Here is a 23,025-nt window from a genome sequence, read left to right on the forward strand (position 1 = left end):
ATAGATATTTTTTCATGTAGCATGGACAGAATGTTTGTAATGAGACTGTTAAAGGCATGCTGCTCATGTGGAGTGATGCTTTATCTGTCACACCTGCACTGAGCTGTTGGTATAGCTTCCAAACACAAGGATGTTTCTCTCTATATACAAGGAAACATTCCCAATTTCAATAAACTGTGTCGTGCCCTCGTGGTACAATAAATGCAGGATGTTTCCTAAGCCTGATCTGCCACTCACACCCTCTGTTTCTCAGGAATCCACTCGATCCTTGTGGCCCTGATGGCAGGGAAGGCAGAGGTGAGGTACAACCCTGCAGTGATTCACCCTGCAGCCATTGCAGAGCTCATCCGGGAGCTGGGCTTCGGAGCCACCGTCATGGAGAACTGTGGGGAAGGAGATGGAGTTCTGGAGCTTGTTGTAAGCTGAGCAGTAAACCCAAACACCTCCAGCTTTTACTGCTTTTATCTGTTGGATCTGCCTGTGTTAGTGCCCACTGCCTAGAGTTTAATAGTGTAATAGAGATTAATTTATAAAAAGTTAAATGTAATGGTACATCAGGTGTGTGTCACAGATTTTATCTGTCCTGCAAACTGTGCTGGCTTAAACTACTACACTGAAAATGCAGAGAAATATTCCTGTATTTTTCTGTTTGCTCTTCCTGTTGCTAAAATTTACTTTTTTTTTTACTTTTTGTGGCTGAGTGTAGCTCAGTGTCCCCCAGCTCTGAGACTGGACATCCAACAGAGCTTTAGCAGGGCTTAATTACCTTGTCCCTGTGCTGTGCTTCCTCTAGAAGGGTTGGAGGGGGCCCTGAGCAACATGATCTTGTGGGAGGCATCCCTGCCGTGGCAGGGGTTGGAACTGGATGGTCTTTAAGGTCCCTTCCAGCCCAAATTATTTTGTGATTCTACAGTGCTCACACCCCAGATCAAAGCAATAAATTATGCAGCATAATCACAAGCACTTTTCCTACTTGCTAAGGTGCATTTGTCAGGTAACCTGTGCTTTGCCAACAGGAGGAACCTTTATTTTCCAGGTGAGAGGGATGACCTGTGCCTCCTGTGTGCACAAGATAGAATCCACCCTCATGAAGACCAATGGTGTCCTGTACTGCTCTGTGGCTCTTGCCACCAACAAAGCCCACATCAAGTATGACCCTGAGGCCATTGGTCCTCGAGATGTCATACAAGTGATAAAGGTGAGTTTCATGTGGGCACCAAGTCTCCTAAAATACCCAGGGTCCTTGGAGTTACACACCCCAGAAATAGAAGGAAAGGCTGCTGAAGCAAAAAAATAGATCTCTCTCCTTCCATATTCTTTCTTCTTATTAGCTGCAGAAACCTGCATTTTGTTTGTTCCCCCTTAAAAATGCTCTGTTACAGCTTTGCCTAATTTTTAAAAATAAATACTGTGAAAGCCAGGTCATGGAGATACCACCTATAGGGTTGTAGAAAAATCAAGAACATTTATTTAAAAATAAAATACAGTTGCAGGTGAGAGGTGAAATAAGTTTCTCAGCCTTCTCTTTCAGTTTCTCAATTTCTGTGCTTTAGGAACAACCATTTTGGAAAGCCCCAGTTTAGAATAGTATTTTGTTCCAGAAAGGTTAATTTCTAGATCAGATTGCTTTTCTTTCCTTGAAAAGTAACTAAACAATAATAACAGACAACATGAACTAAACAATAATATTTTATACCAGAAATATTAATAAAGTTAATCAAAGTTAAGACTGGCACCATCAGTAATTTGGCAATGACTGAGCACAAAGTGTATTTAGAACTGACTGTTCTCCTTTTTATTTTTGTGCTTTTTTCCCCTTAGGATTTAGGTTTTACTACTTCCTTAGTCAAAAAGGATAGATCTGCCAGTCATCTGGATCACAAACAGGAAATCAGGCAGTAAGTATTCCTGAACATACAGATTCCATAAACATCTTTGATTCTTCTTTGTTGCTCAACCATCAATTTATGTTTTTTTTCTGTGACTGTGCAGACTTACCACTTAAAATATCCAACACCTGACTGCAATACAAGTGGTTTTTTCCTTTTTCTTTTTTTAAATCTGAGGTGGAAAAGGTCTTTTGTGGTGAGCCTGGTTTTCTGCATCCCTGTGATGGGGCTGATGATTTACATGATGGTGATGGACAGCCAGCTCTCGCATGCTCACGCACACCACAACATGAGCAGTGAGGAGATGGAGACCCTCCACTCCTCCATGTTCCTGGAGTACCAGCTCCTGCCAGGATTGTCTGTCATGAATTTCCTGTCATTTTTACTCTGTGTCCCTGTACAGGTGAGTGGGGTTAGGCCAGCTCGTGCTTTATTGGGCTTAAATGCTCAAATTGGAAGGTGATGAAGAAATTAAGTTTGAAAAGTGAATGCAATTGTGCTGATGCAAAATGCTTTTGAGGTTCTTATGTGCTTCTGCTGTTGCCAAAATAATGCTGAGGTGCTGGGGACTCCAGGGGTGGGGCAGGCTGTGGGGAGCTGTTCTGTGCTGGTTCCTGGCTTCTTTTTTCTACCTGTGTCAAGGTTGGGATTGAAGGCACTGGAGATGGTATTTTGTGTTCAGACTCAGGTGTTGATTATTTCTTACCCGTGTTACAGTCTCACAGCAGTGAGTTCTGCAGTTCTTCACTAACAAGACACAAAAATGGCTAGCAAGCTTTCTCTACAAGGTCTTTTAAGTCTTAACTATCCAACTAAGAAGTGACACCTAAATTATTTTCACTTTTGACTCAATAACTAATCACCTGAAGTCTGTAATGTGGACTTTCCTGTCCAATTACAAAATACCACCCAAACCCATGGAGAGGACGGTGAAGGAGAACAACCTGCCACTGCCCTAAAACCTCCATCTTGCCCCATATATATTGCTATATTCTAAAACCTTAAATTCTGAGTTTTCCACCCTGTGATATTACACACTTCTAATCAAACTACACACTCACAATTTCAGTGCTGTCAATCAATTTTGGAAGCCTTCTTCAAGGCCTCAGGTCAAATATAGAATTTTATTGTGGGTCTTCAGTGTAGAAAGTTTCAAATTCTCAGCATGCAGAACTCCAGCAGCTGTGCACCTGAGGCAGCTCCTGAATCCCACTGGGAGGGCACTGGGAATACCTGAGGGTGCTGTGGGAAGACCACAGCCTGACTAGACCTGGGATTATGTTCAGGAAAAGTGGAAAATAGCACAAATAAGCTGGAAAAGCTGCTGCTGCTGTGTGCTGGAGCTGTGTGAAATGCCCTTGCAGGTGTTCGGGGGGTGGCACTTCTACATCCAGGCCTCCCGAGCACTGAGGCACAACACAGCCAACATGGACGTGCTCGTGGTGCTGGCAACATCCATTGCCTTCCTCTACTCCTTCATCATCCTCCTGGTGGCAATGGCTGAGAGGGCCAAAGTGAACCCTGTGACCTTCTTCGACACGCCGCCGATGCTGTTCGTGTTCATCTCGCTGGGCCGCTGGCTGGAGCACGTGGCCAAGGTGAGCAAACAGGAGCTGTTCCTTCTATTCTTTTAGTGTAGTTTTAATATATCATTTTCTTCTAATATATATCATAAAATAATAAATCAGCCTTCTGAAACATGGAGTCAAGGTTCTCATCTCTTCCCTCATCCTGAGACCCCTGCAAACACCACCGCAGAAAACATCCCATGCAAAAGCTTTGCTGGGTTCTTTAACCTTCTGTGTCATAAAATCATCTTTAATAACTCAACTAATAAAAGTTTAAATATCAGACTGTTTGCAGAAAATGTTTTGTTAAAAGGGTAAATTGCAACGTACACAGTTGTCATTTACCCAGATTCATTTTTTCAATAGTATAGTCAGAAAAATATGAAAATTATTATTCTAGGGTAAAACCTCAGAAGCACTGGCAAGACTAATTTCATTACAAGCTACTGAAGCTACTATTGTTACCTTGGGCCCTGATAACGTTCTTTTAAGGTATCTTGCTTTATCATTTGCTTTTTCTGTTGTGCCTTTTTTGTTGTTAATATGCTTAATTCACAGACAAATTTTATTTTTATATAGAACTATGAAGCAAATAACTTCATATTATGCTGAATTCACAGAAAAAATTTACTATTCTATAAGAACTATGAAGCAAATAACTTCAGATTTGCTGGCAGATAAAAATATTAAAATGCAGAATTAACACTGCTCTGCTTTGCTTTATTGCTATTTTTTTCTGTGATAAGACAGAAAAATAAATAGATAATGGATTTTCTTAAATAGATAAGTAAAGTAGATTTTCTTAACTGGAAAGTAAATAAAATCATGATAAAATAGGCCATTTCAAAGAGCACTATGAATTTCTTGTGATAGTTTTTGTATGCACTAATGCCAGCCAGTGGGGTTGTGCTCTGTGTGTAGTGCCAGCTCCTTTGCTTGGGTGACTCCAGTTTTATTCCCTTACAAAACCTTTGCACCATTCCAGTGAGGAGCAGGTGGACGTGGAGCTGGTTCAGCGAGGGGACATTGTCAAGGTGGTGCCAGGAGGCAAATTCCCAGTGGATGGCCGTGTCATTGAAGGACACTCCATGGTGGATGAGTCTCTCATCACAGGTCAGCATTTGCTTTTGCCAAGGATTAAACTCTTTTCCTTTAAACAAATCTCCAGAGGGGAGGTTGAAGCTGATGTGTTTGGATTTGGCAGCTGTCCCAAGGTGCCTTTTTCAGCAGTGCTGTGTCTTGCTATTTTTTTGCTCTTCCTGTTGCTAGAATTTACTCTTTTTTTTTTTTTTTTTACTTTTTGATTAGAATTTCTGATCAGAATTTCCCTTTGCTCAGGTGAGGCCATGCCTGTGACCAAGAAGCCTGGCAGCACAGTTATTGCAGGCTCCATCAATCAGAATGGGTCCCTTCTCATCTCTGCCACCCACGTGGGAGCTGACACCACCCTGTCCCAGATTGTTAAACTGGTGGAGGAGGCCCAGACCTCTAAGGTAGAGTATCACCCAATTTAACACTTGAGGTTTGCTGTCTCATGCAGGCACCAGCACACCAAATCACTGCAGGGGTGGCTGAGACTGCTTGGATTTGAGTTGAAGCTGCATAATGAAGTTTCTTGCTGAGTAAGGACTCTGATCCTGTCTGCTGAGCCAAGTCTCATCCTCTTATTAAGTAAATCTGTAATTACCAAGTGTGGCAAGCCAAGTGTGCTGCAAGCAGCAGCTGTGATTCTTCTGTGCCTTCAGACACAAACATGATGGTGCTGAGTGATGTTTCTCCTTGCCAGGCTCCCATCCAGCAATTTGCAGACAAACTTAGTGGCTACTTCGTTCCTTTTATTGTGGCTGTCTCTGTGGTTACCCTTTTTGCCTGGATTATAATTGGATTTGTGGATTTTGAAATAGTGGAAAAGTACTTTCTGGTAAGTAAATTTCTTTAAACACCTTCTGAAATATTTAATAAATAGCTTTACAGTTCTATTAGACTGCAGTGGTTCCCTTTCTGGATTACCCTTGCAGGAAGTTGCTGACTATTACAGCTCTTGTTATTGCATGTTTTACATTATATATTTTTTTAAATTGTATAATTCCTGCAGTTATACTAGAAGAGAATCCACAGTAATTAATCAACTCTTCTAAGTTAGGATTTTAAAAAAAGCTAATTAAAAGAAATATTAAACATCACAAATTTCCCACCATCCATCCCTCCTCTGTGGGAAAAAGAAGTCCCTCCTGTCACAAGCTCCAATTATATATGTAGCCCTGTGTAAGTTCATCTTGGCAATCAGTGGACTTCATCTTGGTTACAAATTCCAGAGGAGGGTCAGGATCCCAGCTTGGACTTAAGCATTGCTCAGGTCACTGGGTTTCTTGTTTCAAAACTAATTAGAATTTCTCCATTTCCAGGAAAGCAATCTTCATTTCTGCTTTTTCTGTACCTTAGAGTGTGTGTGTGTGTGTGTATATATATATATATATATATCCTTGATACAGTATCTTTTATTACAGTGCATGATTAAAGAGTTGTAGTATGTGGTGTCTTGTTTAGAGGAATGTCCTATAAATGAAACAGTTGAAGGTAATTCACAGAATTCACAGAATCCCCAGGTTGGAAGAGACCTTCAAGATCATCGAGTCCAACCCAGCCCCAACACCTCACCCAACCCCTGGCACCCAGTGCCACATCCAGGCCTTGTTAAACACACCCAGGGATGGGGACTGCACCACCTCCACAGGCAGCCATTCCAGATCTTTATCACCTTTCTGTAAAAAACTTTTCCCTGCTATCCAGCCTGTATTTCCCTTGGCACAGCTCGAGGCTGTGTGCTCTGGTTGTGTCAGTTCCTGCAGACAGAGCCCAGCCCCAGCTGAGCACAGGCACCTTTCAGGAGCTGTGCAGAGCCATGGGGACACCCCTGAGTCTCCTTTTCTGCAGGCTGAGCACCCCCAGCTCCAGTGGGTGGATGCAGTATGTTGCAGTGTTGGGAGGGCCCCCAGGACGAGGTGAGAGATGAGAATTTGACTCAAGTTCTCAGAAGGCTGATTTATTATTTTTTGATATTATATTATATTAAAAGAAAATTATATATTAAAACTATACTAAAGAAAGAGAGAGGAGACATCAGAAGGCTAGAAAGGAATGAATAATAAAAAACTGTGACTGACCAGAGAGTGCAACACAGCTGGACTGGGATTGGTCATTAATTAAAAACAATTCACATGGAACCAATCAAAGAGGCATCTGTTGGTAAGCAACCTCCAAAGCACATTCCAGGCAATCAGAAAATTATTGTTGACATCTCTTTTCTGAGGCTTCTCAGCAGAAAAATCCTGGTGAAGGGATTTTTCATAAAATATCATGGTGACATAGTACAGACCACAAGTTGGTTAATTAATCATTAATTTAATCATTCACCTTAGGTTTTGCATACTTTGCTGAGTGTTAATACTCGGCGGATACATGAGCAGATGTTTCCAGCCTCCAACACAATGCGTAGCCAAATGAGTTGTTCTTGTTTCATTTCTTCCCTGACCCAAGACAATACATAGCCAAATGTGTTGTTCCTGTTGTTTGATTTCTTCCCTATTTCCCCTCTGTGCCCAGGGCTACAACAAGAGCATTTCAGCAGCAGAGGTGATCATCCGCTTCGCCTTCCAGGCCTCCATCACGGTGCTGTGCATCGCCTGTCCCTGCTCGCTGGGCCTGGCCACCCCCACTGCCGTCATGGTGGGCACGGGTGTGGGTGCCCAGAACGGCATCCTCATCAAGGGAGGGGAGCCCCTGGAGATGGCACACAAGGTGGGTGCCCCAAGGCTGCCAGCCTGGGGGTTTTGCCAGCTCTTTGGAGGAGATGATGATGGAATGTCCGGTGTTGTATTGCAGTAAATTGTAGTGGTGTTCACAGGGGTCCCAGGATGAGGGAGGAGACGAGGATCTGACTCCATGTTTCAGAAGGCTGATTTATTATTATATTATATAGATATTATATTAAAACTATACTAAAAGAATAGAAGAAAAGGATTTCATCAGAAGGCTTGCAAGGAAGGAATGGAATGATAACAAAATCCTGTGTCTGACCAGAGAGTCTGATACAGCTTGGACTGTGACTGGCCATTAATTAAAGATAACTACATGAGACCAATCACAGATGCACCTGTTGCATTCCACAGCAGCAGATAATCAATGTTTACATTTTGTTTCTGAGGCCTCTCAGCTTCTCGGGAGAAAAAATCGTAAGGAAAGGATTTTTCATAAAACATGTCTGTGACACTAAATAGTTTATTTAGTTGTTGTTTTGCTCTGGGTTATTGGAGATTTGCACAGAGTAGTCTTTATATTGCACTGAATGTAGTTTGCTATATCACGTGGTGTCACTATAGGACACAAAACAACACGAACACACACCACTGCTCTCAAGGTGAAGAAAAAGGAAGTTTATTTTCTAACTCCAACACTTATAGTTTTCCAAAAGTGACAGTGGATTGGAGGGTGACAGTGCCACCTCTCCAATGACACTGGACAAACCAACAGTCCATCAAATTTCTCCTCCTCCATAAAAGAATGCAAAACAATAAATTATTTACACAAAGTGTATGAGAAAGTTTGCTACAAGAATGTAAACATCAGAAGGCTTAGAAAATCTTAGAAAATCAGGGTGACAGTGTGGTTTGTTATTCCCCTCTCCTATCACATGGCTTCTCTCTCATGCACCCCTCTGCCCAATACCCCCTGGTGGTCTCTCCCCTGGTCAGTGCCTCCCCATTTGTTTGATTGGTTGTGATCCTCCTCTGCCCCCCATTCCCCTCGGGTATAAAAGTCTCCTGCCCTGGGTCCACAGCCTCTTGCCCACCTTGGAAATAAATGTACCATGGAGGTTCCCATGTAGGGAAGAGCACTTCCAGTCTTTTGTTTGGTCTGTGTAGGATCTTGTGGGCTGGGGTCCATTGCTAGCTGGAGTTAGACCCCAACAGCCCATCCCAGACATGATCTTACAGCCCTGGTGGGTCCCATCCAGCTCGAGGTGTTCCCTGTTAGGTCATGGCTCTGTGTTCAGAGTTAAAGTGGGTGCTTTGCCAAGGAACCTGCACCTCCATGCTCGGTTCATTGAGTGAAATCTTCCTGCTTTCCTGCAGGTGAAGGTGGTTGTGTTTGACAAAACAGGGACCATCACCCACGGCACTCCAGAGGTGATGCAGGTGAAGTTCCTGGTGGAGGGGAACCTCCTCCCTCGGCACAAAATGCTGGCGATCGTGGGGACAGCAGAGAGCAGCAGCGAGCACCCCCTGGGAGCTGCCATCACCAAGTACTGCAAGAAGGTACTAGAGGGGCTCCCACACACAGCCTGCTCTCCCTGGGCAAGAACCTCTGGCAGGACTTCCTCAATGCCACAGGGCTGCTTGTGCAGGTTAAGCAGTTGCTGTGTCTCAATCTCTGCTGGTCACACTGACCCCAAGATGTGTTAGAAAGTCTCTTTTTCCAGCCTGGCGGTCAAAGATGTAATCAGGATTCTTCTGTTCTCATTCTCAAGGTTGTTTGTTTATTGTTTCTTATCTATTACATTCTTTCTCTGGCCTGCTGAGGTCTGTCCAGCAGGTCAGACAGAGACACACTGACTGCCTTGGGGCAGTGTTATCTTTTTATACCAAAAACTACACCTACATTATTTACCACAACTTCCCAATACCCATCACCTATGTTAGACAGTGAGCTTCTACCTTAAACCAATCCAAAAGTGCCACCATCACCCAGAACATGGAGGCCAAGAAGAAGAAAGAAGGAGGACAGGATACACCCAAATTCCTCCATCTTGGGACCCTGAGCCCCCATTCTAAAAACCCCAAAAATCAAATTTTCACCCCGTGACAAACTATTATTCTCCTTAAACTCTCTTGACTTGTAATTCTTCATATAAAGGTGGTAATTTGCTCCATGGGTCAAAATCAAAGGCACAGGTGTCTTGGGCTCTGTGCCAAGGTCTCTGAGCCCCCTGGCAGGGGCTTGAGCCATCCAGGGCAGCCAGAGGGATGTCCTGGGTTCCAACAGCTGTGTTTAATTGGGAAAGCTGAAAATTGTGGAGCCACATAAATCACACTGTATTAGAGGCACCATTCAGACCTAGATTTTGATGATTCTTTCCCTCCTTATCTCTGTTCTACTGCACTTTAATTTTGTGGGCTTTATAATTGCATTGTGCTTTTATGTATTTAAAAACTTCATCAGTTTCCATCCTCTTTTCCTAGGAGCTGAACTCAGAAACCCTTGGGACATGTACAGATTTTCAGGTAGTTCCTGGCTGTGGCATTAGTTGCAAAGTCACCAATATTGAAGCATTACTCTACAGGAAAAACAGAATGGTTGAAGAAAACAATGTTAAAAATGTGACACTTGTGAAAATTGAGGAGAATGCAGACGAATCAGTGCAGACTCCTTTGATCATTGATGCTGAACTGCCAAGTAAGTTAATTCTGGGTTTGAGAATAAAATGTGCAGGTTTTGTTTCTGTGTCTTTAGGATCCTTAGGAATGAGGTCATTTATTTCCACCTTGCAGAACTGGGCTGACATCAAGGCACACATTAAATTGTTGCTTATTAGTTTATTTCGTGCTCATACATCATTCAGAACATTTAAGTTAAATACAATTTCAAGTTGCATATTGAATATGGAACTGGAAAATCAGACAGAAGTTGTCTGTCAGCTCTCTCTGGCTTTACTTTGCTTCATCCCAGGTTACCATTTGCTAGCCAAAATTATGTGTATTTGCATAACTGGTTAGTTTTCACTCAAGAACAACTCACTGTTAGGCCTTCCAACTCCACTGGGCTGTTCAAAGAAATCAGAAGCACTGAGAAGGTTACTTGGTCCTTTAATGTCCTTTTTCCTGTGGTTTTTGGCCCTCTAACATGGGCTGGCTCCCCAGTACTGAAGAAATGTTGGTGTCTCTCTTGTAGAGGTCACACGAAAAGATGGCAGGGCAGAAAGTTTTGAGTTCTTTATTTCTGTTTGGATTCCCTGCAGTGCTGTGCCAGTGCACACTGGGAGAGCCTGGCTGGGATGAGCTGCAGGGAAGCTCCCTGGTTTATCCACAATGTGTGTTCTTCCTTCAGCTCCTGTGACCTCTCAGAAATACTCAGTTCTCATTGGGAACAGGGAATGGATGACCAGGAATGGCCTGGTGGTGAGAAATGAGGTGGACAAAGCCATGATGGAGCACGAGCGGAGAGGCCGCACAGCTGTCCTGGCAGCTGTGGATGGTGAGTTCAGGGCTGCTGCTGTGTTCACCCACTAAATATCACATGAAACATCACATAAATAGAGATTAATAAGTAGTGATGTCATAGCAGCTACAGCTGGAGCAGAGTAATGGGATGAAAAGAGATAATTCATCCATTTTACAGCACTTTCTTATGGGAAAGGCTCTTCCTTCACTTCTTAGCTAACAGGACAATTGGGCATAATAATATAATGCAGAGACTTCAAATAAAGCAAAAGGGAAAAAAGGATAGAAAAAAGGAATTTTTATGTTATGGTGGTTAGATAATCCATGTTCTATCTTACTGCCTTAATACCTCTTATCATCCCACCCTTTACTGTCAGTATGAACTGGTTCTGGAACTGGACTTACTGGGGAAGTTAATTTAAATTGATAAAGCTCTTCATTACAATCACTTTCTTTCTGCTTTCAGGAGTGCTCTGTGGCTTGATAGCCATTGCAGACACTGTGAAGCCAGAGGCTGAGCTGGCAGTGTGCACTTTGAAGAGCATGGGCTTAGAAGTTGTCCTCATGACTGGTGACAACAGCAAAACAGCCCGGTCCATCGCCTCCCAGGTGGGCCCAGGGCCTGGGGCTGCTTTCAGCAGGAAGGGTGGTGTGGCATGTTCATATTGCTGGTGGCTGCTCTGCTGTGAAAGATGGTAGTTTTAAAAAATTTGGAATCAAGATTGCAAGAAGTTTTTGAATGGAAGTAACATCAGCTGTAAATTCAGAGCTGTTTTCATATCATCAGCTGGGTTTGCTCTTTAGCTCATGAATGATAAAATGGGTTTCACTCTTCCTGGCCACATCATTCCTGGCAGGAGCTTTGAGAGCTGCTGGAAAAGCTGCGTCCTCTCTCTCTCTCTCTCTCTCTCTCTCTCTGTTCAGGTTGGCATCACCAAAGTGTTTGCAGAGGTTCTCCCCTCACACAAAGTGGCCAAAGTGAAGCAGCTGCAGGACGAAGGGAAGCGCGTGGCCATGGTTGGAGATGGGATCAATGATTCCCCAGCCCTGGCCATGGCCAGCGTGGGCATTGCCATTGGCACGGGCACCGATGTGGCCATCGAGGCAGCTGATGTGGTGCTCATCAGGGTAAGAAATCAGAGTTAAAGGTAGGAGGGGTCAGAGGGCCCAGGGTGTGTTGGGTGTGCAGGGGTGCACAGTCCCCATCAGCTGGAGAACTGGAGCAGAGATTCTGTTCACCGTGTTTAGTGCAGTGATGATCCCCCTTCCACATTTTCTGGGCACTGCACATTTTGGGGTAATTCAAGTTTGAGAGTGGCAAAGAAAGCCAAAGTGACCTATCCTTTGGCAAACAAAAATTACATTTGGATAGCTCACCATGGCACCTCCAGGGTTACAGGCACTCGTTCCTACACATCAGCTGCCCCCTGGCAGACTGTGGTCAGTGTTTGGAGCTGTCCTGGGAGGGGCTGGGGACATCACTGGCATTGTGATGGATTGGCCTGAGCACAGCAGCCTCCAGAGGGCTCACTGTGCTTGGCCTGTTCCATCCAGTGCACTGTAGTGAGCTGTAACACAAATGAGGACACCACCTGTGTGCTTTCTGTCTTTCTGAGTGCTCCAGTGAACATTTTCACTTGCAGGATGACCTGATGGATGTGGTAGCAAGCATAGATTTGTCCAGGAAAACTGTGAAGAGGATCCGGATCAACTTTGTCTTTGCTCTGATTTATAATCTCATTGGAGTTCCCATAGCTGCAGGTGTGTGAGTGCTGCCTGCACTAATTGGATTGGGCTCAGTGAGTAGAAGATTGCAGTGATTTGCTGTTGGGTGGGAGAGTTTCCATTGTCTTTATTTCTGGCTGTCAGGGCAGAGTTTTCTGCCTGGGGATGTTGCAGTGGAATATCTGTGATGATGCCTTAAGTATTAGCTTTTATATTTTTCAGATTTTGTGCTGTTTTAGTGTGGAGTTCTGAGCTTCATATTAAGTGTTGGTGAGCTCTCTTCACAGAGTAGGGAGGCAAAACAATTCCCTCTCTACCTGGGGACCAAGGACAAATGATCCAAATCTCAGGCTCCAAAAGCATTAACAACAGTGAACTGAAGAGTGAAAAACAAGAAGGGAGGAGTTCATTGGACAATTAACTCCAATATGCAAATGCAGCAGAACTTATAAAAGTGAGAGACCCTGTGACCAAGTCAGGGATTTTTGTGACCACTTTGGTTCATCTTGGGTGCAGCCCTGGTTGGGCTCTTGTGCTGCCCAAGGTGCATCCATGGAGGCATTTTAATAAATCCCTGCTTTATTCTGTAACTCTGTCCAGCCTCTGTTCTACATCAGCCTTCTCAAGGCATGAGTGAGCTGTTCTCCTCCCACACTATGGATGTGCTCAGCACATCAGAACAGCTTCAGGATAAAAGGTTTATTGAAAGAGCCTGTGAGCAAGCAGTTTTATTGCAGGGTGGGCAGGACATGCCACCTCTGAGTTTCAGGCTGAGGTTCTAGTTGGGATAAGCCACAAATCCTTATGTATTAAATACTGGCCATTTAAACTAAAATCTCATTTACTAACAAATTACAAAACAACTATAACTGGACAGTCTGTGTGAAATTGTATCCATTAATATATGAATAATGCAGTGTTCCTGCTCTGAACTTTCTGCTGATGTAATTTTCTAGGTGTCTTCCTGCCCATTGGTTTGGTTCTGCAGCCCTGGATGGGATCTGCAGCCATGGCTGCCTCCTCAGTCTCTGTTGTGCTTTCTTCTTTGCTCTTGAAGATGTGAGTAGGAACAGTCTTGTGGTTTGTAACTTGGATTTAAAGCTCAGGTCTTTTTTACTTTGAGTGACAGAAAATAAATGTGGGACTGTGAGAGCTTTTGAAGGCTTTTGAAGAGCAGTTCACAAGTCTGTGTTAAGCAGACAGCAGTGTTTAGAAACATGTAAGTTTTAATGGGAAGAGATGTACAAACCAGAAGTGCTCAGAATGGGAAATTCCTAAATTATTGTATTTGCACGGTGCCCCATGGCAGGAAGGAATGATGAATCTGACTCTATGTTCTTAGAAGGCTAATTTATTATTTGATGTTACTATATTATATTAAATAGTATACTAAACTATACTAAAGAATACAGAAGGGATACTTGCTGAATGCTAAGAAGATAATAATGAAAACTCAGGACTCTTTCCAGAGCCCTGACACAGCTTGGCCCTGATTGTCAAATAATTCAAAATTGTCAATAAGTCAAAGCAATTCACATGAAACCAATGAAACAATCTCCAAAGACATGTGAGCACAACACGAGAAGCAAATAAAATGATAATTTGTTTTCCTTTTTCTCTGAGGCTTCTCAGCTTCCCAGGAGAAAATCCTGGGCCGAGAGATTTTTCAGTAAATATGACTGTGACACTTAAAGACCTTTGTGTGTTTGTGAGAAATCTTGTTGGTCAAATTATAAATGCCTCTGACTTGTGCATAATCAGTTCATATTTCAGTGTACTTCAGCCTCAGAGGCATTGATATATTATTGGAATAATTACCAATACACCCAGATAGGACGTGCCTGAGCTTGTCTGGTCCTTGCTGCTTGACCAAATAGTGGCACTGTGGTGTTTCACCCCACAGACACTTTAGGCTGGCTGGGTGTGTGGTGTTTCACCCCACAGACACTTTGGGCTGGCTGGTGTGTGGTGTTTCACCCCACAGACACTTTGGGCTGGCTGGGTGTGTGGTGTTTCACCCCACAGACACTTTGGGCTGGCTGGGTGCTGCACTGGGCCCGTGGGGACAAGTCCAGGCCTGCAGGAGCTCTGGTGGTGCTGGGATGGAGCTTCCCCCCATAACAGGGGCTGCTCCTCAGGTTTCCCTATGGAGGAGAAGCTTTAAGGCAATGGTGAAGGAAAGGAGTCGGTTCTGATGGAGGGTTTGGATGCAGAGCTTTATTCTGGCCCACAGGCCTCTGAATGCAGCACCAGCTCCAAGAGAACTCCCTGAGCCCGTGGTTGCTGCTCCTTTAACAGGGGAGAGGGGCAGGGAAAGGAGTAAGGATCCCACCAACCAGGTACAGTAGGGGAGGTCTCAAGGGACAAAGGACACCTGGATGGCCCAATGCCCCCAGGGGTAGGGGGCATCTTTTGAGTTCTGCCAATCACTCTGTGCCCTTCTGGAATGCCAGGACTGACAGACAGTGCTGGGAGGGGAAAGGAGGGGTGACTGGCACACCTGGCAGGGAATTATCGGGGAGGGATCCGAATGCAACAATGCATTTTGTTTTTTCCTTGCCTAGGTACCAGAAGCCGAGCTCAGAGAAGCTGGAGTTCCGTGCCCGTGGCCAGCTGAGGCACAGGAGCCCGTCAGAGATCAGCGTGCACGTGGGCATCGAGGAGAGCGGGGCTGCCTCCCCCAAGCTGAGCCTGATGGATCGGATCATCACCTACAGCAGGGCCTCCATCAACTCCCTGCTCTCAGACAAGCGCTCTGTGAACAGCATCGTCCTCAGCGAGCCTGACAAGCACTCCCTGCTGGTGGGGGACTTTGGGGAGGATGATGACACAGCCTTGTGAAAGACTTGCTCCTCCCACCCCACAGAAATACCCTGAAGCAAAAAACACAACCAAAACAGCTCTCGTGAGGTCTGTGCGTGTCCTGATCCTTGTAGAGGTCTTCTGGATGCATTTCTTCTTCAGTGTAGAGGTAGTTGTTGCAGTGACTTTCCAGAGTCTTTTGTGGTTTTTAATCTAGACTTACCAAAAATATCTGGTGCAGGGCTGTTGATGCTCACAAACAGGGCTGTGTTCCCATTCCGTGGAGCTTGCAGTATAGCATTTATTTTGGCAAATTGTCAAAATACAATTAAGGAAACTAAGGAAGCAGAAACTGATTTCCCAGCCTTATACCAGGCTATTTTATCCATAGTGGAGTTCAGTACTGTGTGAAAAAATTGTGAATTTGCATCTGCAAAATCCTGACAGTTCTGTTTGCTGAGAGATGTGCCTTACTTCAGAACCCTGTCACTCCCACAGCTTGCCTTCTGCCAGAAATGAGTCCTCTCAAATGCCTCTTCTTGTTGTCAACATCTGGTTCCAGCTTTTCACACTCCAGGCTTCAAATCATCTCCATGGGATCCAGATTCCTGTGTGGCAGCAAACAGGGAGGATTGGGGCCATCCCCACAGAGCTCTGCACGTCCTGCCTTGAGACTCTCTGCCTTCCTGAAGGTTTGGGGTTGGGAGGTTTGCTCATTCCCAGCCTCTCCTAAGCCAAAAACTCCTGCAACACCTGAATGCAATATCAGTGTGAGCTGCTTTTAGCCAAAGTGTTCAGCTTTAGGAATGAGCAGTGCCCACCACCAGGATCTACTGGCACTACTCCAGTGAACCAGGGGAGTTTGTCACAGACTGCTTTAAAGTCTCTACAGTTCAGGCTTTGCCTGTGAAGTGTCTGTATTCTAGGGATGGCCCAGCATTGGTTGATCCAAACCCCTCTGCTTGTTCTGTGCAGATCCAGGCATCAAGAATTCAGACAGTTGTCATTTGTTGCTGAACTGCAATATCAAAATGCAGCTCTTGATCATGAAATCATTAATATAAAAAATATCCTCAGTGAGAAAGAGATGCTCATCAGCAGTGGCTGTTACCTGTTTGTTACTCACTGAACCTTGCTGTCCCCTTCCCCTGCTGAGGCAGTCATTGGTAGGAATTGCTGGGTTCAATAATGATGAATTTTATAATGAAGTGCAGTCCATGATGTAAATGTGTACCAGTTGTGCTTGTAGAGGAGAAATACTCAGTGTGGTGGAGACAAAGAGATTCTCTTCAATGTTCTGCTTTTTAACTCAAAGCCTGATGTCAGGCCATAGATTGTGTATGTAAAAAGTCCTGAGTAAACAACTCTTGCATTTTATCTGAGAACCACCAGAAAAATCCCATTGTGTGAGAGCAGAAGAGCTGTGCTGGGGATGTGTTTGTGAGGAAATCAGGGTACCTGTATTGCAGTGAGGGGAGCAGTATCATGTGCTGCTGGCTCGAGAAACAAAATATTTCTGTAGCAGGATTTGGGTTCTTAATATCTCTACATGAATACAGAGTATTTTTATAAATTAGATTACACATGTATGTAATATGTGGTGTTGTTCCGTGCTGAGATCTATCACTGCACAGCCATTCCATGAGGTTTTGTTCTCTGTTTGCAGCAGCAGAGCTGTTTTTACAAAGCAGATTGTTACCCAAAGTTGTTTGATGTGTGAGGATGGGTTTTAGTGCTTCACAATCATGCAGAGATTTCAGTTGTCTTGTTTATCCACCCTCCTTCTCTGTGTTCCTGGCACGTTGTGCAGGTGCAAGGGAGGTATTTCCATATTTCTGTCTGCTCTGGGTGGTCTCAGCCACTCCTTCAGTGCTGGCTGGGGAGTGGATGGCTTGGAAATGCCACATCACCTCCCACTGCAGGAAATAGGGAGGTAATTTAGGGCTGGATTCCTGCTTAGTAAATAAAGCAGCATTAAGAACTTGTTAAAAAATTTCCAGCTGTATTTTTAGAGCACTTTCCTTTCATTGTCCAAATGCTGTGTAGGTTGAATGTTTACAGCTTTACCTCCAACTTTTTCCCAACACAGGTATTTTTCTAGGCTTTATCATTTTCTGTGAAACTCAGTGTTTGATCCAGGTACAGCAAAATAAGGCTCTTTTTCCAAAGCAGGACACTTAAAGAGGTGCAGGATGATTATCAGGGAGTGAGGAACAGCAGCTGCTGGCTGGGGGGGATGTGGGAGCAGCTTGTAGGGACAGCCAGAGGATCAGGCTCTGGGGAGAGGAAATAACTGAGCCCAGGCTGGCTGGGGGCAAGGTGGTTGTGATAAACTCAGATTTTTTGAAAGCAGGTTCTCTGTCCAGCACTCCCCAAGGGTGAGATAATGACTTCTAGGATGTTTATATTGAGATTAAAATATTACAAAAGGTGCTTTACGTTGAAGAACCAAAATCCCTTTCTGTTTGAATGTACAGTGCAAGTGGAATCGTGTGGGAGCTCAGTGTTTTCCCAAATGTGAATGTTTTAATGTGTAAATAGGTTGCTTCTGTTGGAGACAGTTTGGATTCAGAAATTTAAACTATCACGTGGAAACACTCAGTTACAAACAATATTGTATTACTCCTTTGTCTATTTTATTGTTTTCTGTGTCTAGCTATTTATAAACCTGTGCTCTATTTAATAAAAAAGTACATTATGCTCCAGGCTTTAAAAGTTACTCTTTGAATCTTACCAAACTTACTTTTAAGAGTTTAAAACACTTGAAATTTTATACAAAAAGAAAAAAAAGAATGTGAAATTGCCAGAACACAATGGAAGCAAGAACACACTTTTATTTATTCAAAACTATGCTTTTCTTTTTTTTTTTTTTGTTTAGAACTTCCAACAAAATGTTTTAAACTGGAGAACATTTGTTACTCAGTTTTAGGGATGAAGAATGAAGAAGTGAATGCTGGTTGGAATGTTAATGTAGGGCTGTTACAGTTCTTTGCATCTCAGAACATGTTGTCTCATGTTTCCTGTTCTTTTAAGACTGTGCCTCCATCATTCTAATGGCAATTGTGAGCTCTGTAATAAAAATGTAGCATCCAAAGGCTGGTTTAAAGCATGTTCTTTCATCTCCTTTCAGTATCTCTAGCTGTCTCAGCAAAAGGCCAAGGATTGGGGTTTAGGTGTAATTCCAGCTCTCTAAACACAGCCTTGAGCAAACACTGAGCCTGTAGAGCTGGGGGCGAGTGGGGCTGGTGAAAGTTGGGAAATTGTGGAATAATCTCATGTAGGAGCATTATTAGCAAATGGGGGAAGAGCAGAGGCTGCTGGAGCTCACACAGTCAGAACTGTCCCAGCAGAGCCCAGGACTGAGGTTTGTAACATCTCCAGGGGTCACTCACCCTTACAGTAAAAATGGGGTTTCTTGTGTTGGGATGACATTTCCCATTTTGGTTTGTGCCAATTAACCCGTGTTCTGTCACTGGTTTCACTGAGCAAGTCAGGTTCAAGTTGCATCCAAGTGTTTCCAGGATGAAGAATTTTGCTTTTCCTTAAGATCCAACCCTGTAATTTCATCCTCAGCCTGCCTCAGGCCTAGTATGCCCCATCAGGTGTGGAAAACCACAATTTTAGCGCTGGTTTGGAAAATGCAGATTTGTTGCACAAAAAATAGTAACCAAAATACTTGGAACTATTTCATTTAGGCCTTGAGTCATTTTGAGTTAAGGCAGTATGTGAACCTTCTCATTTCAAATGGAACTTTGTTTTAGCCCTGACTGAATTAAAAATAAATAAAATTTTAAATGAACCTTATTAAGTAGCCAGGAGGCCCCACATCCTATGGACTAAGTTGTGATACAAAAATCTCTGCATTTGTCTGGCCAACACCCTTCATTGTGATTCAAGAAACAGCAACTTTGATATAGAACTAAAAATTAAGATTCTCCTGGAGTTTAAAATATCTCTCCTTTCCTGGAACCTGACAAGTCAATGATGTTTCCTAAGTGAAACCATGAGCTGTCCCAGAGTCAATTCTGTTCCAAGCCCCTGATTTCAGTTTTTCTTGAGCTCAGTTTAGAGTCTCACCTCCCTTGGTGGCAGTGAGCACGGGTGAGGGGTGAGCAGAGCTCTCACATTCCATAGCACTGTTTTGTTAGGGAAAAATGGGTAAATTATATCATCAAATTGAGGTTCAGTCTACATTGTAAAAATCAGTGGAACAAATACCACCTTTAAGGGCTCTGATAGAAAATGATACTGTAGATAATTAGGATTCATGTTCATTTAAAACTGTCTGTGGCATTAGAGAGACAGAGCAATGCTGTGTTCCTGCAGCCTGCCACAGCCAGGGTTAACACTGGAGCCTCTGCTGCCTCAAGCATCACCTTTGCAGGCTTCATGGAACCCATTTTCCATTTCACCAGAGTGCAGGTCCTGCTTGGGTTTTTGATGCTTCCAGTTCAGGGTGGCTACATCATCTTTTAAGATACTCTTTTCTTTTTTTTTTTTTTTTTTTTTTTTTTTCTTCTTAAGTAACATTTTTAGATCACATCTCTGCAGAGCAGTATGACAAGCCTTTAAGGTCAGACTCTGATTCCAAATTCAGCATCTGCCTTGATAGCAGAGCTGTGCTATGGGCAATGTGAGGGTTTTTTTTCTTCCAGTTGACTGGGCAGTTTCAGTAGTAGCTGTGAATTTGTACCATGTCTGCTTGGTCATGAAGGAAAACTGCTGACCAGGTAAGATTGGGTTGCCTGTATCCCATCAAACACATCTCTAAATAATTTTTTATGGAGAGCTGTACACACACATAAACTCAGGTGCAGGAAAAAGAGACACAGAAGATTCTTCAGCACTTTTTAATTAACCCCTCATTCGATTTCATGCATGGACAGCCTGAAGCCTTTGTCCCTGCAGGTGTTGGGAATGACATTTGCAGGCATTGGTCAGGTGAGGGAGCAGCCAGGAGCTGTCTGCCCTTATTCTCTGAGCACTGTGCCTGTTTTTCAGACAGCTTTTCCAGATTGGGTGCTCTTTATCTTTCCCACAGCATCCCTGTGCTGGGATAATGACCATCTCCCACTGCAGGGAGATCAGAGCACTCAGACTCGTGCCGCAGCCCCTTTCTAAGGGGAGGTTTAAAAGCTGTGGGTGGCTCCAAAAGCAGGAAGTTTCTGCAGCCTGGGTCACAGGGCATGGATGGAGATGCAGATTATTGGTCTCACAAACACACCCCAGAGCACCAGAGCCTTTGGTCTGCCTAAACTTGCCCAGTCCTGTTCCTGTTGGATAAATGAAGCAGGATCACGCAGGAGAGGGATGTGCAAGTCTAAAGTGCAGCTGCTGCTTCATGTTCCTAGGAATGACTCCCTGGGACGGTCACAGGTCCAACCCCAGCTCCTTGGGTTTGTCATTACCAGCCCTTTGCCCTCCTGGCTTTGCTGCACTGGTTAATTTAAAAGTGCAGGGGTTGAACTGTTTGCGTGGGCTTTTTTTCTTTAAATATTTGCAGTATATTCTAAATATTTCACAACAGGAGGGAAGGACAGAGAGGTGACTCAAACGTGGAAGTGAGCTTTGAGTGTGTGTCTGTTTTTTGTAACACCTTTTATAAGATACAAATTCTCATGCCTGGCCATTTCCCATCTGTAATTGCATTCTGCCACCTCAAGTTCTCATGTGACATCCTCCCTATTCCTCTATCTCATGTTCTTCACACAAAAAAAATGGAGAAAAAGCAAACAAGGATAAAACCAGACAACACTGAGTGAGCTGCACTTCTGCCAGAACAGTGATCTTTGTAAGTGCACCAAGATTGCTCCAGGCTCTTATCCAATACTCTCCTACCTATGGGATATAGTGGAGTTGGTCCTGTGGAGTAGAGTCCTCTTGGTCATTTTTATTTATGGCTTGCTTGGTCCTTTCTTTCTGAATGTCCTGTCTACCTGGGGATTCACCAGTGTCCGGCTGTCCCTTTTCCCTCAGCTGTGGCACACAGCTGTCCCAAAACACAGGACACCACACACTGTGACATTCCTGCTTCACACATTTTTACCCCTAGGAGGTGACAGGAGAGCTTTTGAAATGAGAGCCTTGTCCTAATGAATGAAGCCATTTCCCAGGGAGGGCAGGGCTGTGGGCTGCAGCTGGGAAGAGCTTTCCTTTCTGAGTCAGCATTGAGGAATTTAACCTTTGCCTTTGGAGAAAGCAGCGCAGCATGAAGTAGTACAGGAAGAAAGAAAGGGATTAATTTCAGAACAGTTAAAGAGTTACAGCTCCTGTGGATCCAGAGAAGCCGCCCTTATCTCCTCACAGGAGTGCCTCTAAGCGTCCACCTGCTGTCACTTGTGCTTCTGGCTTGGATTAGAAGTGGCTCTGGCCAGCTGTGCTTTGAGTGGGCAATCCCAGCTCCTGAGGGGAGGCTGGGCTCAGGACCATGTTAGGATTTGACTCTCAGGCCTTGGTGGAGGCTGGACTCACACTGACACTTCCAGATGTCCCTGCCCACAGGGACACTGTGAGCACTGTCCAGGGCTCTGGGTTACAAGGACCCCCCTGGTGACTGCAAGGTTGGCTCTGATTTGCTGTGTCACAGGAGGGACCCCTGCGTACCCCCCAGGTTTACTCTGCAGTCAACATTGAGACCATTACTGCACCTAATTTAATTTGAACCTTGATTGTAGATTTACAGCAACATGAGATAAACTACAGTGGCACACACTGACAAACTAAAGGGATGTTCCTGGTCTCCTCCATCCTAACTGGTGACCACCTCACAGGAGATTTCATGTCACCCTCAGTTTGCTCCCACTTGTGTATTTCAGGGTTTATTGCTGTTGGAACCAACACCTTTAACATGTCTGGGAGGCCCCTCCAGGCTTTCCTGAGTCTTGCAGCAGGAGACTCCCACCCTTCTGCCTCAGGCTGGGTGTTTGCACTAGCCTGGCTCTCTAGGAACCTTTGTGTTTCATTTCTTGTCAGTGTGTGCTCATTTGACTCAGAATCTTTTAGGTTGGAAAAGACCTCTGACACCACTGGATCTGATCTTTGACCGATCACCACCTTATCAATGAGTGCCACATCCAGTCCTTCCTTGAACACCTCCAGGGATGGTGACTCTACACCTCCCTGGGCAGCCCATTGCAATGTTCAACAACCTTTTCCTTGAGAAATTCTTCCTGATGTCCAACCTGACCCTCCCCTGGCCCAGCCTGAGGCCATTCCCTCTGCTCCTGTCCCTGTTCCCTGAAGCACAGCCCGACTCCCTGGGCTGTCCCTTCCTGTCAGGAGCTGTGCAGAGCCACAAGGGCCCCCCAGTCCCCCTTTTCTCCAGGCTGAGCCCCTTCCCAGCTGCCTCAGCTGCTCCTCATAGGACTGACTCTCCAGACCCTTCCCCAGCTCAGCTGCCCTTCTCTTGACACCCTCCAGCACCATCCTGTCAGCAGAGAACTGACTTTGTCACCACCACTTTCTCAGCGGTATCTGTACATTTTTGTGAGCGTGGCAAAAAAAAATAACCCTGTCAGCAACAGAAAGGCCTATCCTATGGACAAAACACAAAAGACCATGAGCTCCTTTTTCACCCAGTACAGTGCATTGCCCTGTGCTATTGTCACCCAATGCACAGCCCAGTGCACTGCGTTAGAGGCTGCACGTATGTTGGGGCAGGTGATTTTGGGCTGCACCCAGAACCTGCTATGGAGGCATGGAGTGACACAAAGGGAATGGCTGTGACCTGGCAGAGGGCAGGGTTAGGATTGCCTCCAGCTCTGGGGTCCCTGCACAGGAGGGACAAGGAGCAAGCCCAGAGGAGGCACCAAGATGATCAGAGGG

The 23,025-nt window shown here is 44.6% G+C and overlaps 1 protein-coding gene across 3 annotated transcripts in view; it reads left to right on the top strand.

The window, feature by feature from the left end:
* The window catches only part of ATP7A (ATPase copper transporting alpha), a 30,977-nt gene extending 12,682 nt beyond the window's left edge, over nt 1–18,295 (top strand). Inside the window, exons 6-24 of one of the 3 annotated variants that reach the window (XR_010029728.1) lie at nt 254–417; nt 1,037–1,198; nt 1,822–1,898; nt 2,067–2,292; nt 3,254–3,487; nt 3,858–3,949; nt 4,443–4,570; nt 4,796–4,950; nt 5,244–5,378; nt 7,061–7,255; nt 8,590–8,772; nt 9,697–9,910; nt 10,562–10,708; nt 11,141–11,283; nt 11,599–11,802; nt 12,318–12,435; nt 13,356–13,458; nt 14,964–15,370; nt 15,700–18,295. Coding sequence is in view for 2 of the 3 variants with exons in the window: in XM_063170336.1 (XP_063026406.1) it covers nt 254–417; nt 1,037–1,198; nt 1,822–1,898; nt 2,067–2,292; nt 3,254–3,487; nt 3,858–3,949; nt 4,443–4,570; nt 4,796–4,950; nt 5,244–5,378; nt 7,061–7,255; nt 8,590–8,772; nt 9,697–9,910; nt 10,562–10,708; nt 11,141–11,283; nt 11,599–11,802; nt 12,318–12,435; nt 13,356–13,458; nt 14,964–15,240 (2,957 nt within the window). In the remaining variant the exon portion in view is untranslated. Of the gene's footprint in view, nt 1–253; nt 418–1,036; nt 1,199–1,821; nt 1,899–2,066; nt 2,293–3,253; nt 3,488–3,857; nt 3,950–4,442; nt 4,571–4,795; nt 4,951–5,243; nt 5,379–7,060; nt 7,256–8,589; nt 8,773–9,696; nt 9,911–10,561; nt 10,709–11,140; nt 11,284–11,598; nt 11,803–12,317; nt 12,474–13,355; nt 13,459–14,963 lie in introns of those variants that run through there. The other 2 variants (XM_063170336.1, XM_063170337.1) reach the window with 2 other exon arrangements.
* The last annotated feature ends 4,730 nt before the right edge of the window (nt 18,296–23,025 follow it).

This window comes from Melospiza melodia, chromosome 16 (assembly GCF_035770615.1).
Source record: "Melospiza melodia melodia isolate bMelMel2 chromosome 16, bMelMel2.pri, whole genome shotgun sequence".
Lineage (NCBI taxonomy): Eukaryota > Metazoa > Chordata > Aves > Passeriformes > Passerellidae > Melospiza > Melospiza melodia.